The following is a 15875-nucleotide window of genomic DNA, read 5'->3' as shown; positions in this document are numbered from 1 at the left end:
AATAGTATAAATATATACTATGTTGTTGTTGTGCTCAGGATTCTTCTACAGTAGGTGTCTGTGACTTGTGAGTGATAAATTCAACAATGAATAAATAGCACTCACTTCACTTGTTTTCAAAATAATATATACATTCAGAACAAGTTAATGTATGTACAATAAATTCTTCAAAACTATAGATATTATGGACATATAAATATTATATATATAATTCTCTCCTTCTTGTCAAATATCCACTTAGGCCTATTCAATTACTTTAAAATTTCAGTTGACATGCCGAACTATCTTCTCTATTTCTATTGCACTAGTATTCTCTGTGACTCACTTACAATTGTAGCACGAGTTACCGTAATCGTTTGGTCTTCTTTCTTTTGAAGATCCTCTGCTACTTTTGTCAAAGTGCACTCAGGCTGATTCAATAACTTTAGAACCACGCTTTGATGGAATAAAATTATTTTTCTTATCTTCTTTTCTACTGTTAGTTTCACTCTAACGTATTAAATGTTAGGCCTATCGCTTCTACGGTAGTTAACTTCACAGCAACTATATTCTCTTTCGCTATTATCTGTCTGCTGTTCCTGCTTGTCTCACGCTATTTATATCTTTATCACTTAATCATCTGTTCACCTTCTATGTTCTCAACGTCAATGAATTATTAATCAAACTTCCGACAATTATCTCCTTCTAACTCTTATTATAATAAAATATTCACTAACATCTAAACCAAACGGTCTTTTATATCATGACAATATTGATTTACTTAAAATGAAACAAGGCTTCTGAGATCATGGCATATGTTTTGTTCTTACTTTTATTTCTCAGTGGGAAAGTGACTATTCTGCTCTTGTGCAAACAAGCTTAAACCAGATCATCAGTGTGAACCAGTTGATAGATATGGAATGGAAGTTTGGAGGTTAGTTACAGCTTTGCTTTGTTGGCAAAAATATCACAATACTGGCAACAACTTTGCTCTAATTATAATTCTGAGGTGTTCATTTCTAATAATAGAAGTATTTGCAATATAATGGCTGATATCTTTCATGATTTTACACAGTGACTGCAGCCAGCAGTGAAATCAACCAAGTGGGAAATACCTTCTTGCAGATGAAACTAGTTATTGATAAAGGCAATGGACAAGTGGAAAATAAATTTCTAGGTAATATTGTAATTTATGAATTGTAAAATTTTATGATAAGATAACTAGTCATAAAAAAATTAATCTTAGGTTACATTATCTCAATATCTTTATAAACTATTAGTTTCTCTCTTCTTTTTTTTCAGAGCTTTCTCTGGCACAGTTTTATTCTTTTCTTCATGAAATGGAAAGAGCAAAAACTAGCTTAGAGTTTTTGGTTTAATAGAACCTGGGAAGAGCTTGGTGGATCAAGTTGATTATTTGATGATTTCACAAAAGTTGGCAGCCCAGTTTCAGGCTACCAGTAATAAAAATATTAGTAATAAAAACTTTCAAACATGATTGAGATAGTAGCAAATCACAGGTTTTGAATTTACTTACCATTTAAATATTGTATATGTAATATATATATGTATAAACTTTATCTGCAAAGATTATAACTTTTGTACAGGATTTTGACTGTCCATGACAATTTTCACAATGTAGTGCATTGTTTTGGAATTTTATATATATTTTAGCTCTTTGTTCTTCATGCTGGTCATGAATACCACTGAGGCTGATAAGCAGTTTACTGACATGATTTCCTAATTTGATGCTGAATATATCAAGAAATGTACTGTATGTTTTGTAGGCTTTCCTGCCCAAAGTAGTACCAGACAGTCTATTGAATGACGTTTTTTTCACACATTTCTTGGTATATTTTGCATAACTTATGAAATCATGTCAATACGCTGCTTATTAGTTGGACCTCTTCATGCTGTTTTATCAGAACTTTACTCAAACTCTTCTAAGAATAAATGAAGAAAAGTTCACCTTTCAAAAGCACTCAGGTTACAGGGTTTTTATAATTTCATATTCTTGAACCCATGTGTTTTTCTGACATCATGAATGATTCATATATGTGGTTGTATTCATTAACACTTATAATAGGAATTATCCTATTGGCAACTGAATGAGCAAAATAACATCACTTTTAATGGAAACATCAGCACAAAATGAAAAAGATTTACTGCACAAACACTTCTTTAAGACCACATTTACAGGAAATGTAGAAGTAACTGTGACACTCAGCATTTTCTTAGTCTTTCATACAAATTTAAATTTCAGAGCTGGATAGTTCATAACAGTATAATTACAGAGACTGGAATAATAAAATCCAGCTTAGCTGAGTGCAGAAAATATGTCCTAAGGAAATGCTCCCAGGCTAAGTATGTTGTATGTATATGTATATAAAAATGGCATAGCCATAGAATTCGAGCCAAAAAATTTATGACATATATATATATAAATGTATACACACAATATATATTACAGTTTTCTTGTTTATTCAGAGATGGCTCAACTTTTGTCCTGAAACACATCTGGAATTTGCAATTCCTTTGACAAGTGCCAAATGAAATTGTCACTCCCATGAAATGTGGGCACATGTAAGGTGTAAATGAAAGCATAATTGGCAAAATCTCTGGTCTCGGAAGAGGCCGTGTACATAACACCAAAATCTGGGCAACCGTCCAGATCAGCAAAGTCAAATAAGCTACCAGAAAGTCATTTATCCAATTCCATATCTAAAAAAACAAATGTGCATTGTGTGTTATAAGGTAGGGAAAAGAATTGCAGTACTGACATCCATATAGCTGTAGTACTAGTCTCTGCACAGCCCTATGTTTTAAGTTATACACGCAAAGGGAAACTATTAGGTAAGTTATGTAAACCAAAAGTACCTCACCATCAATTTAAATAGGAAACATATCTATTCTCTTTAACTTCCATCAGGGACACAAGTGGATGTGTGGATCCATTATCAGTTTATAATAATGTAAAGTTGTCTGTGGGAAGAGTAGTGGAGGTGAATAATAATACAATGAAACTTACACCAAGCAACATTACAGAACTTTCAAACAACCTGAGACAAGTTAAGATATGAAAAAAAGGGCTTTACTTCATGTCAGGATCAGTAACACACACTGTTTTTAAAATATGCAAGTATATTTAATAAACTTGAATATAATTAAAGCAATTGTTGTGTTCAACAGTTAAAACTAACAAAGAGCTTTCAAATGAAACTTACTGAGTCAACGTTTGGGTGAAAACAGTGAATAAATCATTTTACATGTGTGTTTGTGTATATTTTTTGGGTGCTACCATAAAACTGACAGTACATTACACATGAACTCACTAACAGCATAAAAAAATTAATACAATTCCACATAAACTAGAGCACATGTTAAAACACACAACTCAGTGAGTACCCATGAGGTATATTCAATAACAAATTATCATAAAACATGATGTAACTACACAACACAACAGTGTCACTAACATATAATATGCACTGAGAGTGTTATCTATTATACTGGTGTTACATGAACACAGAAGTTCACAGAAAACAACACTGTAAACATAATATATTCCACTAAAAGTGGTCTCGTACTTCCCATACAAGATTGGTTGATGTAACCAAACTTGTAATCACAAAGTAATAATCAGTTTCAATACTATAATTTTTAATATGTTTTGTGTATTTTCATGAAATTTGGCAAGCTTTCAGTAAACATTACAAGTCATTTTGTACATAAAAAATCAGATTTGTCTGTGAAAGTGTTGACTGCAAAGTTATTTTCATGTTAAGATTAAAAATACTTTCCTTTTTCTGAAAATTTTCGAATTTCGTTTTTGTAACCTCTGAAATCTCCTAAATAAATATTAAACTTTTTTTCAGTTAAACTTTATAATTTGAACACTGAAGACCATACCAAATAACTTTGTGAACATAATATATTCCACCAAATGTGGTCTCTAATACACTGGTGTTCCATGAGCAATCAACCAACAACTTCATATTACAGTGGAAGTAAACACAAAAGTACCTTAGTACAGTAAAACATGTTTATCACTCCTGAAAATAATACAAGTTTAAGTAACTCACAGTGTACCCTGGAGATGATCACAACAACCATTTATTTCAGAGGTCATAAACCATGTATTGTTAAGAACATATACAAAGTGAACCCTCTTGAACTGTTGTTTCCTAGTATTTAAAAATTAAACTGTTTCTGGCATTCATGTAGTTATTGTGAATAAGTTTAATAAAACTTGTCATTCTAAATCAGACTCTACTTGATATGTGTAACCTTAACTTATCTGATAAAGGAAGACCACACAATCAGTCTCTACTTGATATGTGTAACATTAACTCACCTGATAACAAAAGACCATATAATCAGTCTACTTGATATATGTAACAGTAACTCATCTGATAAAGAAAGGCCATATAATTAGACTACTTCAGGTTAAGTAGTTAGCACACAGGATCACCTACAAAAGTTGTAGTATTTTCAAAACGAGACTCAAAACTAGAGAGTTTTCGAATAGTTGACTATTCTTCTTCAGGAGAATAAAGGAAGTCTATATAATCAGCTTCAGTAAACTTGAACTGGTTATTAGTTTTCTATCAACTGCATTAGCATTCTTGATATTGACAATTTTTTTTTATCAAACCCAATCTTTGTATATTTCATGTTGAACTGTAAAATGTTTACGTAATATTGTGTATTTTAATTCAATAAGCGTAAAAACAGTAGAATTTACTATATGTAAAAATGATCTTTATTCCTGGTGTCTCTGAAGCTAGCTATAAGGAAATACAGATGTAAAAAAACATTATACCAACAATATTTTCAATTACAATTTTATCCAAGATCTGTTTAGAAAAATATATGTTGAATGTAAGACAAAAATCTTTAATGATTGTGTTCAATAACCAACTTCTTAACCTTTGGACAAAAACATGAATAATAACTATTTAACAAAACATATCATTCAGTTTTGATATACACACACAATGATAGAGTTTACCAAAGTATTATTTTTAAACATATGACACCATAATTGTTAGAATTATGTATCAGTAAAATATCCATTTATTATATCAAAAATATTTTGGTAAATACTATAAAGATGAGGAAAGATACTTATTGCATCATTTTCACTTCGTTTTACACACAAAAAAAATTTGGCTTTTAAAAAAATACTGTTGAAATGGATGTTGATTGTAAAGCCTTAAGAAAATATCACTTCTTAGCATCTGAAGAAAACTTCTAAATATTTTAAGTAAACATACTTGTATTTTAAACTAGTTCATTTTTTTTGTTAATACTACTGCTTGTAGTATACAAAACTGTATATTGCTTGATCATTATTATTCATAATAACTTTGAATATATTATAGCTAAAACATTAAAAAAGGCTACATATTAAGAAATGAATAAAAATATGCTCTACATCATGTTCACTTGTACACGCTTTGCTTAATTAATCTGATGTTATGAACTACTTTCTCGTTTCTGTACAAAACAGTTTTAATAGTACAAATAGATTAAAACACCTAATGTATAGTTAATGTTACCAAATTAAAGAATATTCTGTAAAGATAAATGTTTAAAGAAGGTTCATGGAAAGCTGATGTTAACAATGTATATTTTTTTTGCAGTTCCACACAATTGTTAGTATTTTTCTTTTTTAACAACATGGCACTTTTTCATCAAAGTTCTACCTTAAGCCTTACTGGTGGCTCAGATAACATGTCTTTAACTATGTTGAAAAAAAAACTTAGATTATTTTTAAGAAGAAAGTAGTACATTCAAACTCGTTCACCTAACACAAGCCAGAAAGATGACAGGAACTGCATTTCTGTGATTTGTCCATTCTATGTTATTTTTGGAATGTCCATTATTATCACTTTGAAGTAACCTCTTTACCCAACAGAATACTGGGTCAATTTACTCAAACCTTTTTCTCTGATTTTGTTACATCATCTAATAGAGTAAAGGCCATACAACATTTTACCCTGTGGATTATTATTACACCAATGGCAACAGCTGTAGCTTTCAGTATACAATACTGTCTCTAAATGTTTAAACCTACACAGACATCTTCTGTGTTTAAAACACTTCCAATACATGTATCAGCATTATGTGGTAGAGTTATGAGTTGTAGTATTTAGTACTAGTAGCATATATTACAAACTGGAACATAACAGAAAGCACAAAAAAAAAACTGGCACCTTCTTTGTTCTTTCATTGTAATATTTCTCCTTCATAGAAACTGCTAAACCAATCACTTTTTTACCTTCAATGGGGAGTCTAACTGCTATGATTCTAAAAAACACGTTATATACTAAAGACAAATCCTGAAACAATGTATATTTTGATTTGCTACTTGATACATGTGTATTGTCCAACCATTTACAAAACTAAACACACAATTCTATCAACAACTGGTCTGTTGTCTAACCGTTTATAATACTAAAAACACCATCAAGACACAGTCTTCAGGTATTTTTAAACCTTTTGTGATATATGGGCATATCAGAAGTTTTCCGCCATCTTTCATAACACAGAAATTTGCATGTATTTTCTTTTAGTTAGTTTCTATGCATTAACACATGGTCCAGAAGACTACTGAAGTAGTTTCATTCTAGTTGCCTTTGTGCCTTCATTTTCAATATCAGATAATATCTACTCTATGAATGATTGGTCTGTTGTCCAACTGCTTACAATATTAAAGACACAACTATATCAATAAGTGGTTTGTTGTCCAACTGTTTAGAATACTAAAGACACAACTCTATGAATAAATGGTCTGTTGTTCAACCCTTTACAATACTAAAGACACAACACTATGAATGAGTAATCTGTTGTCCAACTGTTTACAATACTAAAGACACAACTCTACAAATGAGTGGTCTGTTATCCAACTGTTTACAATACTAGACACACAACTCTATGAATGAAGGGTCTGTTGTCCAACTGTTTACAATACTAAAGACACAACACTATGAATGATTAATCTGTTGTCCAACTGTTTACTAAAGAGACAACTCTGTGAATGAGTGACCTTTTGTCCCAAAGTTTATATTAATAAAGACATAAATCTTTGAATAAGTGGTCTGTTGTCCAAATTTTACAAAACTGAAGCCGCTACTCTTATGAACAAGTGATCTGTTGTCCCATTGTTTTCAGTACTGCAGACACATTACTGCATGTACTGGTAGTCTGTTGTCTCTTTATAATGCTGACAAAATGTAATATGCAATAGTAAGTCACAGTGTCATTTTAAAACATTGATTACAGATAATTATATAGATTTAACTAGGTTAATCTTTATAAAGTAACTTTAATAAAAATAAGGGTGATGATAGTAAACAAAAAGTTTCTATTGATGGTAGTGACCTGTCACATTTTGTATAACCAACTGGTGTCGTTTAAAAGGTGGGTACCATTATACTTGGACAAATAAAAACACTGACTCTATAGAATAAATTAAGGAAAAACTGGAAACTGATGTAAAAAAATCCCATGAAAAAATAAAACTGGATACTGGAACCAACAAACTATGGATATTCTTATGTTTCATATCTAAGACTAGTTCTGAACTGTATCAATGTACTGACTGTTTAAAAAAATGTCAGTCAAGGATTTAGTCTTTGACTTTAACCTGTTATATTAACTTATTAATAGTAACTTTTTTTTGTTTGTTTTAATGATAATGGCAAGTATAATGACTGTTTATTACTTGTATGTAAAATTTGTTTTCTTAAATTTTGACAAGCACAGAAACTGTCAGGTATTTATACAGTCAAACACTGGTATGTCAAAGTGCCAGGGACCTTACAAAGTTATTTGAGATATAAGAGAACTAAAATAGCTGTTCTGTACTCTTGACCTTAGTTTGATCTTTGATCTATAATAAATGTAAGGTATTAGACACAGTAATCATTAATAGAAATGAAGGAGAATGAATTCTGATTTTGACATCAGGTATGTATTCAAGATAACAATTTCAACTGTATTTACTATGTTGTCTTAAAGTTTACAACACTAATGACACAACTCTACAAATGAGTGATCTTTTGTCCCATTGTTGACAATATTATAGACAATGCTAGGAATAAGTGATCTGTTGTCCATGTTTTACGATGCTGTAAACACAACAGTCACTATTGCCTTTGTAGCTAATTCCAAACTACAAAGTCATTTGAAATACTATGTGCATACTTCATTACTAAAGAATAATCTTATAAATAACTTGCATGTATATACACATAATACCAGGGTCTTCAGAACTTGTACACGTTTTTTTCAATGTTAATAATACAATAAATTTTTTCATATGTCAAAATTCTAAATGAATGCTTGCAGCAAAAACACATTTAGTTGTGGAGGTCAATAAATCTTTTCTTATTTAGTAGAAATACTGTGTTGTCTTTTTATGGTTACTTCATACCCACATGATGTCATTGAAGTCATATGGTATGGTCAAGCTACTTTCAAAATGCCTACAGGCAGGCATAATACAGTGTGTGTGTGTGTGTGTAATAAGCCTGTAGATACAGTAATAGTCAAGTTTCATGGCAGCAAGTCAACACCTCACATCTCAATCATACATTCACACAAATACCCATTGTTAAAAATCCTGTCAACTGCCAGATGCTATAGTAAACACTAATTACAGCTAAATATCTCCTATTAGTGATGTAGTTTAGTACACAGAAAATTCGCTAAAGCCGAACATGAATATCTGAAAATATATATTATTCATTCATATATAAATTCTCAAATATATACATTAATTACCTCGTTAATTATTTTAATGACCAGTTTGATATTTCAACTCATTCTAAGAGTGTTATACTCTATGCACTTTTTTCAGGGAATGTTATATCCTACACAACTCTCTCAGGTGGGTTTATAGCCCCACACAGCACTTTAATGAGGTTTTATACATCCACAGAGCTCTCCAAGATGTTATACCCACACAGTTTTTTAAGGAGATTTTATACCCCACACAGTTCTTTCTGGAGGATTTATGCCCTACACAGCTCTTTCAGGGAATGTTAGACTTTTGATGAGATCAGCTTTTAGATTTTTTGCTTTAAAATCTAGATGTATATTTTGCACTTTAAGTGACCATGTAATTAAACTCAATGCAAATTCTCCATAAAAAAAAAAAAGATTATTACCTGACATGTAACACAGATGAAAAAGTTAAAATTCTTGTGTTTAAGAAGACAGAAACATATAAACATTTTATATATTCAAATACTCATGGCTAAAAGTAGCTTCACACACTCATGCATACATCCCAACTCTGAATTTCTACCATCAAAAGAAATTGGTGATTCTTTCTGCATCATGTTTTACAAACATCATCAATGTTGAGGAAAGTGTTTGGTTCTAATGAAGCAAAATGATATCATTATTCAACTAATTAATTAAAATAAACCTTCTTAAACCATTAACTCACTGAACTGCTTATCATAAAACAACCTAGTCTAGAACACAATCGAATGCTAGCTTTACTACACTTTACTTCTTGGTCACCAACCTTAGCTATTATTTTTGTCTAAGGTGAAATAATGAATACCACATCTTACAGAAAGCACAAAATATTAAAACCAACCAATAACACTTCAGTTTTTACTCATCAAGTTTTTAAAAGATCTTAAATATTTATGTAATGTAAAGTATACATTAAGACCCAATAAATCTAAGCATGACCTACTGGGATCCTGCAACTCATTGCTTGTTCAATACCTTCTTGGCTGCTTTAATCAGTGGAGTGATTGTTGATAAGCTCTCAGCTTTGGAGAGAAATGGATGTTGTAGCAGCTCATCCGCTGAAGCTCGTTTTTCAACATCCACTTCAAGACATTTGTGGAGAAAATCTTGTAACTCAGGTGATAGTTTGTCTTCATTTTTAATCTCTGGTTTCCCATTGGTAGTGATTAAATAAAGGGCTTTAAGGGGGGTTTCATTCAGGTAAGGAGGTTCCCCCTCCACCATTTCTATAACCATAATTCCTAAGCTCCATATGTCCACCTTGTTGCCATACTGTTTTCTGGTGACAACTTCAGGAGCCATCCAGTATGGTGTTCCCACCATAGTCTGCCGTTTCTCATCTGGCGATATCTGAGCACAAAAACCAAAGTCTGTCACTTTCACACTTCCATCCATCCCCAACAGCACGTTATCACTCTTGATATCCCTGTGGATAATCCCTTTGGAGTGAAGGAAAGCTATAGCTTGAAGTATCTCCCGGCAGACAGCTGCCATCTGTTCTTCTCGCATAACAGTTTCAGTCACAACATCTGTCAGAGCTCCTCCTTCCAGAAACTCCATAACAACCCACAGGTTTTCTTCCACTAAGTAACTGTCCAGAAAATTGACTAGGTTTGGATGCCTAGAAATGTGAAATATAGAGAAAATAGAAAAGATTCTAACACTGAACATTTTTATGATCCACCTTTACCTTACACTACACAGTAAAAATACTAATTACAGGTACCATACAAAACTACTGATGAAATAAGTATTATAGGTACCATATAAACAGATCTAAAACTACTGACCAAGTAAACATTACAAGTGCCACACAAAGTTACTGATCAAGTACATTTTACAGATAGCACAAAAAATCTTAAACACAACTACTGAGTAACTCAAAATTATAGACATCAAGCAAAATCAAGACATTTAGGAATAAAATTTATAAAGGACAATAAAATTAAGGCAGCTAAGACTATAATAAAGACTGTCTTAATTTGATTACAATAACAAACAAATTCGAAATAAAAAAAGCACATAACCTAACAAAATACCCAAAACTAACAGTTACACCAACAACCCTTTACTACTACTATGATTAACCCTAAAATTAATGACAAGTTCCATACTGACCCAATCATATGTTTAAACACCTTTGCTGCGGCAACAGTGTTTATTCCCCGTGTAGAACTTTTTGTTTATTCTGTTATAATGTTTCAGTTTCTGCTATATAATTTCAAAGCCACTAAAAACAGCTTGTTTTTGATTTCATGGTAGAATCTTTTATTTTGTAATATCACATTAATTCATCTTCTGATAGTACTCAAAAACTGCTTGCATAACAATTTTAGGCCTACTGCTGCTCTCAATTATATAATTTATTCATCTTGCTATATGTACTTGCGGTGCATATTTATTAGGCATCCAGTATTCAAAACTTATTTGGGTTAAATCTTGGGACTTCTCCAACATTTATAGTTTGGGTTTTTATGGGATTATAGGAAAGGAACCTTCTTGTGCAAGCAAAAGCATTGGCTTCTCAGGTGCCTCAAGGAAAACAAGTCCAACATGTTCTTGATGGTGGTTTCATGCTTGACAGTGTGGTATGGCCTTGTAGATCACCAAGCAATGTGATCCTTCACCTGGATGTGTAGTTGGTGTCATGAAGATATGGGAGTTCAGTTGTATTTGATGTTGATTGAAATAGCCTATCAACAAAAGGCATCACCCATCTTAGATTAAGAAATGGTGTTCATTTTACTGATGACATGGTGCTCTACTCTAACAAAGAGCTACTTCTGGCACGTAATAAACATAAATTGATTTGTATGTTGTGAGAATGAATCTCTTGAAGAGATTGGGTGTAAAACCTTCCCTGTCAGAGGTGATGCTGACTTGTTTATTGTGCAAAAAACTTTGGAATCTGCAGTTAGCTAACCAACAGTAAAACTAACTGACAAACTAGACATTTATTCACTTTACATTTTAGTACTATGACTGCTGTGACAAGAGGGAGTGAAGGATACTAAGGTTACAAAAACCCTACAATAAATTTATGATGTGGGAGGTGGACCTAAACAACCAGTACTTAAATTATTATTTCTCTGGACAAAAGAAAATAAAGTGGTACAAGAAACTTTTCAACTTCTGGACTTCAGAGTTGTGTATACCTACATACTTTTCAAGAAGCAAACCAATCAACCAGATAATAATATGTAATAATTTAATATTATGTATATTGATTTTGTTTATACACCTTCACTCTATACAAAATTAGGGGTTGGCTCCTTAAGGACACCGATTGTATAGTGTACAAAGCATTTAGTCTCTACATGTTACAGTCATCTAATGTTCATCTGTTATTGGTTGGTAATTCCCGTTTCACCCTGTAATTAAGCTTTTTAAAGGAACACAAGATATTTGTAAGAAAGCTAACTTCAATAGTAATGATGACATCGTTTACATTGGAATTATGTTTTTTTAGCTTATGTAAAATATATATAAGAAACAAACCAACTTTTCAATACCCCTATGACCTTCACAGTACCTTATTTGGTATTCTACAAAAGGTTTGGGTGCAATATACCAAGCCATTTTTGTTGTAGGCTTGTAAGACAATAATAATAATAACAACAATTACAAATGGGCCATTTTGTGCAGATTTTCTTTTCCTTGTAAGTCTATCATGCATGCTTTTTGTGCATTTTTATATTTTTTAAAGGTTTTAATGTGTTGTTTGAACTGAATCTTTACTGTTTAAGGTGCTTTTTGCTCAAATATTCTATTAGGGTTTTAGCAATTCCTTGTGTTCCCTATTATGAACCACTGTTGTGGTTCATGATATACAGTATTGATGTTCCTTTTCGCTATGTGTCAAGATCAGTTTATAATTTCATATATGTCATAAGTAAGAATGTTTTAAAAATTCTTCAAGGTTTTTAGTGAAACACACATTTATATAAATTTTCATTCAATTTTCTAAAAGATCTTCCCATTCTTTATCCTTTCCTTCTGGTGTGCCATTTATTATGTGCCAACATTTGCATGTATTTTTTTATATGTCAGAATGTGTATAACTTTTCATTGATTCACACAGTCTTATACATACTGTATTGATGTTCCATTTTTTGAAGAATAAACATCTGCACATAATTTTATTTCACTGAGCTGAGTAAGTCATTTTAATATTTTGAATAATTATACCTTTGTTCAGATTGTGAAGTTTCTAGTGTTGTATCATAATTGGCAAGGTAGACAAATAGAAAGATAATGCATGTTCAGTAGACAAACTTATAATTATGGTAAATACTGGCCTACAAAGTACAAATCTGTAACTTGCATACCAGTATTTTGTCAAATATGATGCAATTTTGGTTACTACATATTACATGTGTGCACACACACACACACATGTATATTGTTATTATTTGCACAGAAATACTTAAATTGTAATTATTTTTATCAAAACATATAACAACAAATTAAAAATATACATAAAAAACAATGAGTTATACTACTTAAGATGTTATGAAATGGATCTGCCTTATTGATTCTCTCAAACATCAATGAGTTTTTGTAGATTTAAAATATGCATTAGGTTGTCAAGTTTCTAGTGTTGTATAATTTGCTTAATTTTACCTCAATGTTGATGAGCAGAAAAATAACATGTTCAGCACACAAACTTATAACTATAGTAAAATTGGCCTACAAAGTACAAATCTTAACTATTCTACCAATATTACGTCAAATATGATGCTACAGGATATAACAAAACTATAATAATTTACCTGGTTTTCTAACTAAACTATAGACAAATTTAAAAAATTTCATTTCTGCTAAGAGCAAAAACCTGTGTCAATAGACACAAATTAGTCTTAGGAAACTAACAACTTTGGCCATCAACAGATAAACAGGCAAGATCAGATTTATATAATTTAAAATATGCTATTTTTGTTTGTTGTAAACATATCCTTAAGACAAGCAGGCATAATTAAATAAGTGTTTTCAAGAGAGTAAAGGGATGGTAGAATTTTCTTTGGTAGGTTTGGTAAATATATTGCTATTCCAGTAAATCAAAAAGGTTGGAGGTTCTATTTTATATCTTAGTTTGTCAATAGATGAAATTTGAGTTTTTATTGGTTAATAAATATCATGGAAGTAATAAAATATTAATAAGAGTTAATACTATGCAATTTTTGTTTAATGTTTCATTTGAATTAAAAACTTGCTTATATCAAAATTTGAATTACAAACTAAGTTTTGATACTAGATATATTGACAAACATTAATAACACAGTTGTTTAATTAAATTTTGAATGCAAATCTGTAAAATTGTTGTGACAAGTGTACTTGTACCTTGTTGTAGACACAGTTAACTAAGAAGTCAACCACTTGAAAAAACCTAGTAAAAACATGATGAAGTTCATAGAGGTAACAACCTATATATCTTAAGCTCTTTTGATACACTTTGTAAGCATGAGAACCAAGAAATTTGAGTGCCACTAGACGAGTCTAGTATAAACAGAAATCCCACATCTGGCTTATGTACACAGTGACAAATTACCCATGGCAAAAAAAAAATTAAAATATTATATTGTAGGTTGATGGCTGTAATATTTCCTAGTTTCACTCAGAAGACAATGGGTAAAAAATATTCAGCATGATTTTTCTTCTTCGAAGGATGCATTAGAATGCATTAATCATTTCAAGAACCAATTAATAATAAAGGAAAACCTCAGTAAAACTGACAGTATTGTTGAAGGCAAAGCTTCAATATTAAAGACAGATGCATTTTCTACAAAGTTTGAAAACATATTAAAATATCTTTCCCACCAAGTTTCAAAAAACAGGACACTGCCAGAGAAGTTAAAATTAAAAGCTGAAATACTGAAAAAGGAAGAACATAATATTGACAGTTGAATATTAATCACAATCATATCAGCTCTTTCTCTGACTTATTACTAAATGTTTGTGATAAGATAGAAGCTCTTAGAATAAAAGTTGTGTTAAAAGTGATGAACATTTAGTTCAAGAAACTCAACAATTAACTATTCTATAACTGTAAAATGTACTTATGAAGTGAAGGTTTACCTTAGTTTTCATGTCCAGAAAAAGAAGTCATGGGCTTTAAAGACCAGTTTCTTAATTCCTGGCTTCAAATTGAAAGTTGTATTAGTTACCTCCAATCAAAGGGGTCAACAGAGATTCAATAAACCAAAAAATGGCATCAAAATTGCCATTGAAATATCATGTGAAATAGTGAGTGGTTTAAAACTTAATGAAAACAAAACAATAGCTGAACAAAGTGTTAAGTACCTCCAATATATTATCTAACAATTACATCTTATTAAACAAGACAATATTAGTGCGAGTTATTAATTACATCCATCGAATCACCATCAAATAAGAGACAACAAACATGTGAGTTATTAATTTGGAGTTACATTCTACTAAAATATGCATTGTATTGAGATAGTCAAGTAATTATTCGAAAAACTGAAACAATTAGGTAGCAACATCAATGTTTCATCAACTGCTATTACTGATTCTCAACTTGTATATCTAAATAAATAGGCACAATTATAATCAGAATATAAAATAATAATCATTTTACTGTTAAACGAGATTCATGTAGAATCTCAAATTTAATTTAAAGGGGGGTATTTCACTGGTGTAGCAATAAATACACCTCAAACAGTATACAAGCCTTTGTGATTTCAGCAGTCTTTTGTATGGATGCTGATATTTTCTACAAACCTACTGTGGATGTGGTTGTTTGTTTGTAATTAAGCACAAAGCTACACAATGGGTTATCTGTGCTTTGCCCACCACAGGTATCGAAACCCGGATTCTAGTATTGTAAGTCCGCAGACATACCGCTGTGCCACTGGGGGGCCGGATGTGGTTGTATGTCTAAAGGATTCTGGATATGAACTTTTGTGCATTATTGAGGATAAAAATTCTGTAGAGAGAAGGCTTTTTGCAATGTTTTTTCCAGACAGTGAAATGAAAGACTTGTCTTGACCATTGATTTTCATTTTTGACACTGTTCATATCTTAAAGTGGCTCTGTAACAACTAAATAAATCAGAAAGATCCAGCTCTGACCTTATGTGAAAAAGAGAAACAGAAAGTAGT

At 31.3% G+C, this 15875-nt stretch overlaps 2 protein-coding genes across 6 annotated transcripts in view; one reads left to right on the top strand and one right to left on the bottom strand.

Annotated features, from left to right (window-relative positions):
• LOC106470486 (COMM domain-containing protein 7-like) overlaps positions 1–4246 on the top strand; it is a 10358-nt gene extending 6112 nt beyond the window's left edge. Inside the window, exons 6-8 of the mRNA XM_013931046.2 lie at positions 823–913; positions 1055–1156; positions 1282–4246. Coding sequence (XP_013786500.1) covers positions 823–913; positions 1055–1156; positions 1282–1358 — 270 coding nt within the window. The 3' untranslated portion in view covers positions 1359–4246. The remainder of the gene's footprint in view (positions 1–822; positions 914–1054; positions 1157–1281) is intronic.
• A 484-nt stretch (positions 4247–4730) lies between these two features.
• The window catches only part of LOC106470485 (serine/threonine-protein kinase PAK 3-like), a 55405-nt gene continuing 44260 nt past the window's right edge, over positions 4731–15875 (bottom strand). For all 5 annotated transcript variants that reach the window (XM_022399100.1, XM_022399099.1, XM_013931044.2 and 2 more), the window contains one exon: positions 4731–10375. In XM_022399100.1, coding sequence (XP_022254808.1) covers positions 9712–10375 — 664 coding nt within the window. In that variant the 3' untranslated portion in view covers positions 4731–9711. The remainder of the gene's footprint in view (positions 10376–15875) is intronic.

This window comes from Limulus polyphemus, unplaced genomic scaffold (genome assembly GCF_000517525.1).
Source record: "Limulus polyphemus unplaced genomic scaffold, Limulus_polyphemus-2.1.2 Scaffold4032, whole genome shotgun sequence".
Classification (NCBI taxonomy): domain Eukaryota; kingdom Metazoa; phylum Arthropoda; class Merostomata; order Xiphosura; family Limulidae; genus Limulus; species Limulus polyphemus.
The sequence above is the reverse complement of the archived record's forward strand: the minus strand, read 5'-3'. Positions and strand labels throughout refer to the sequence as shown.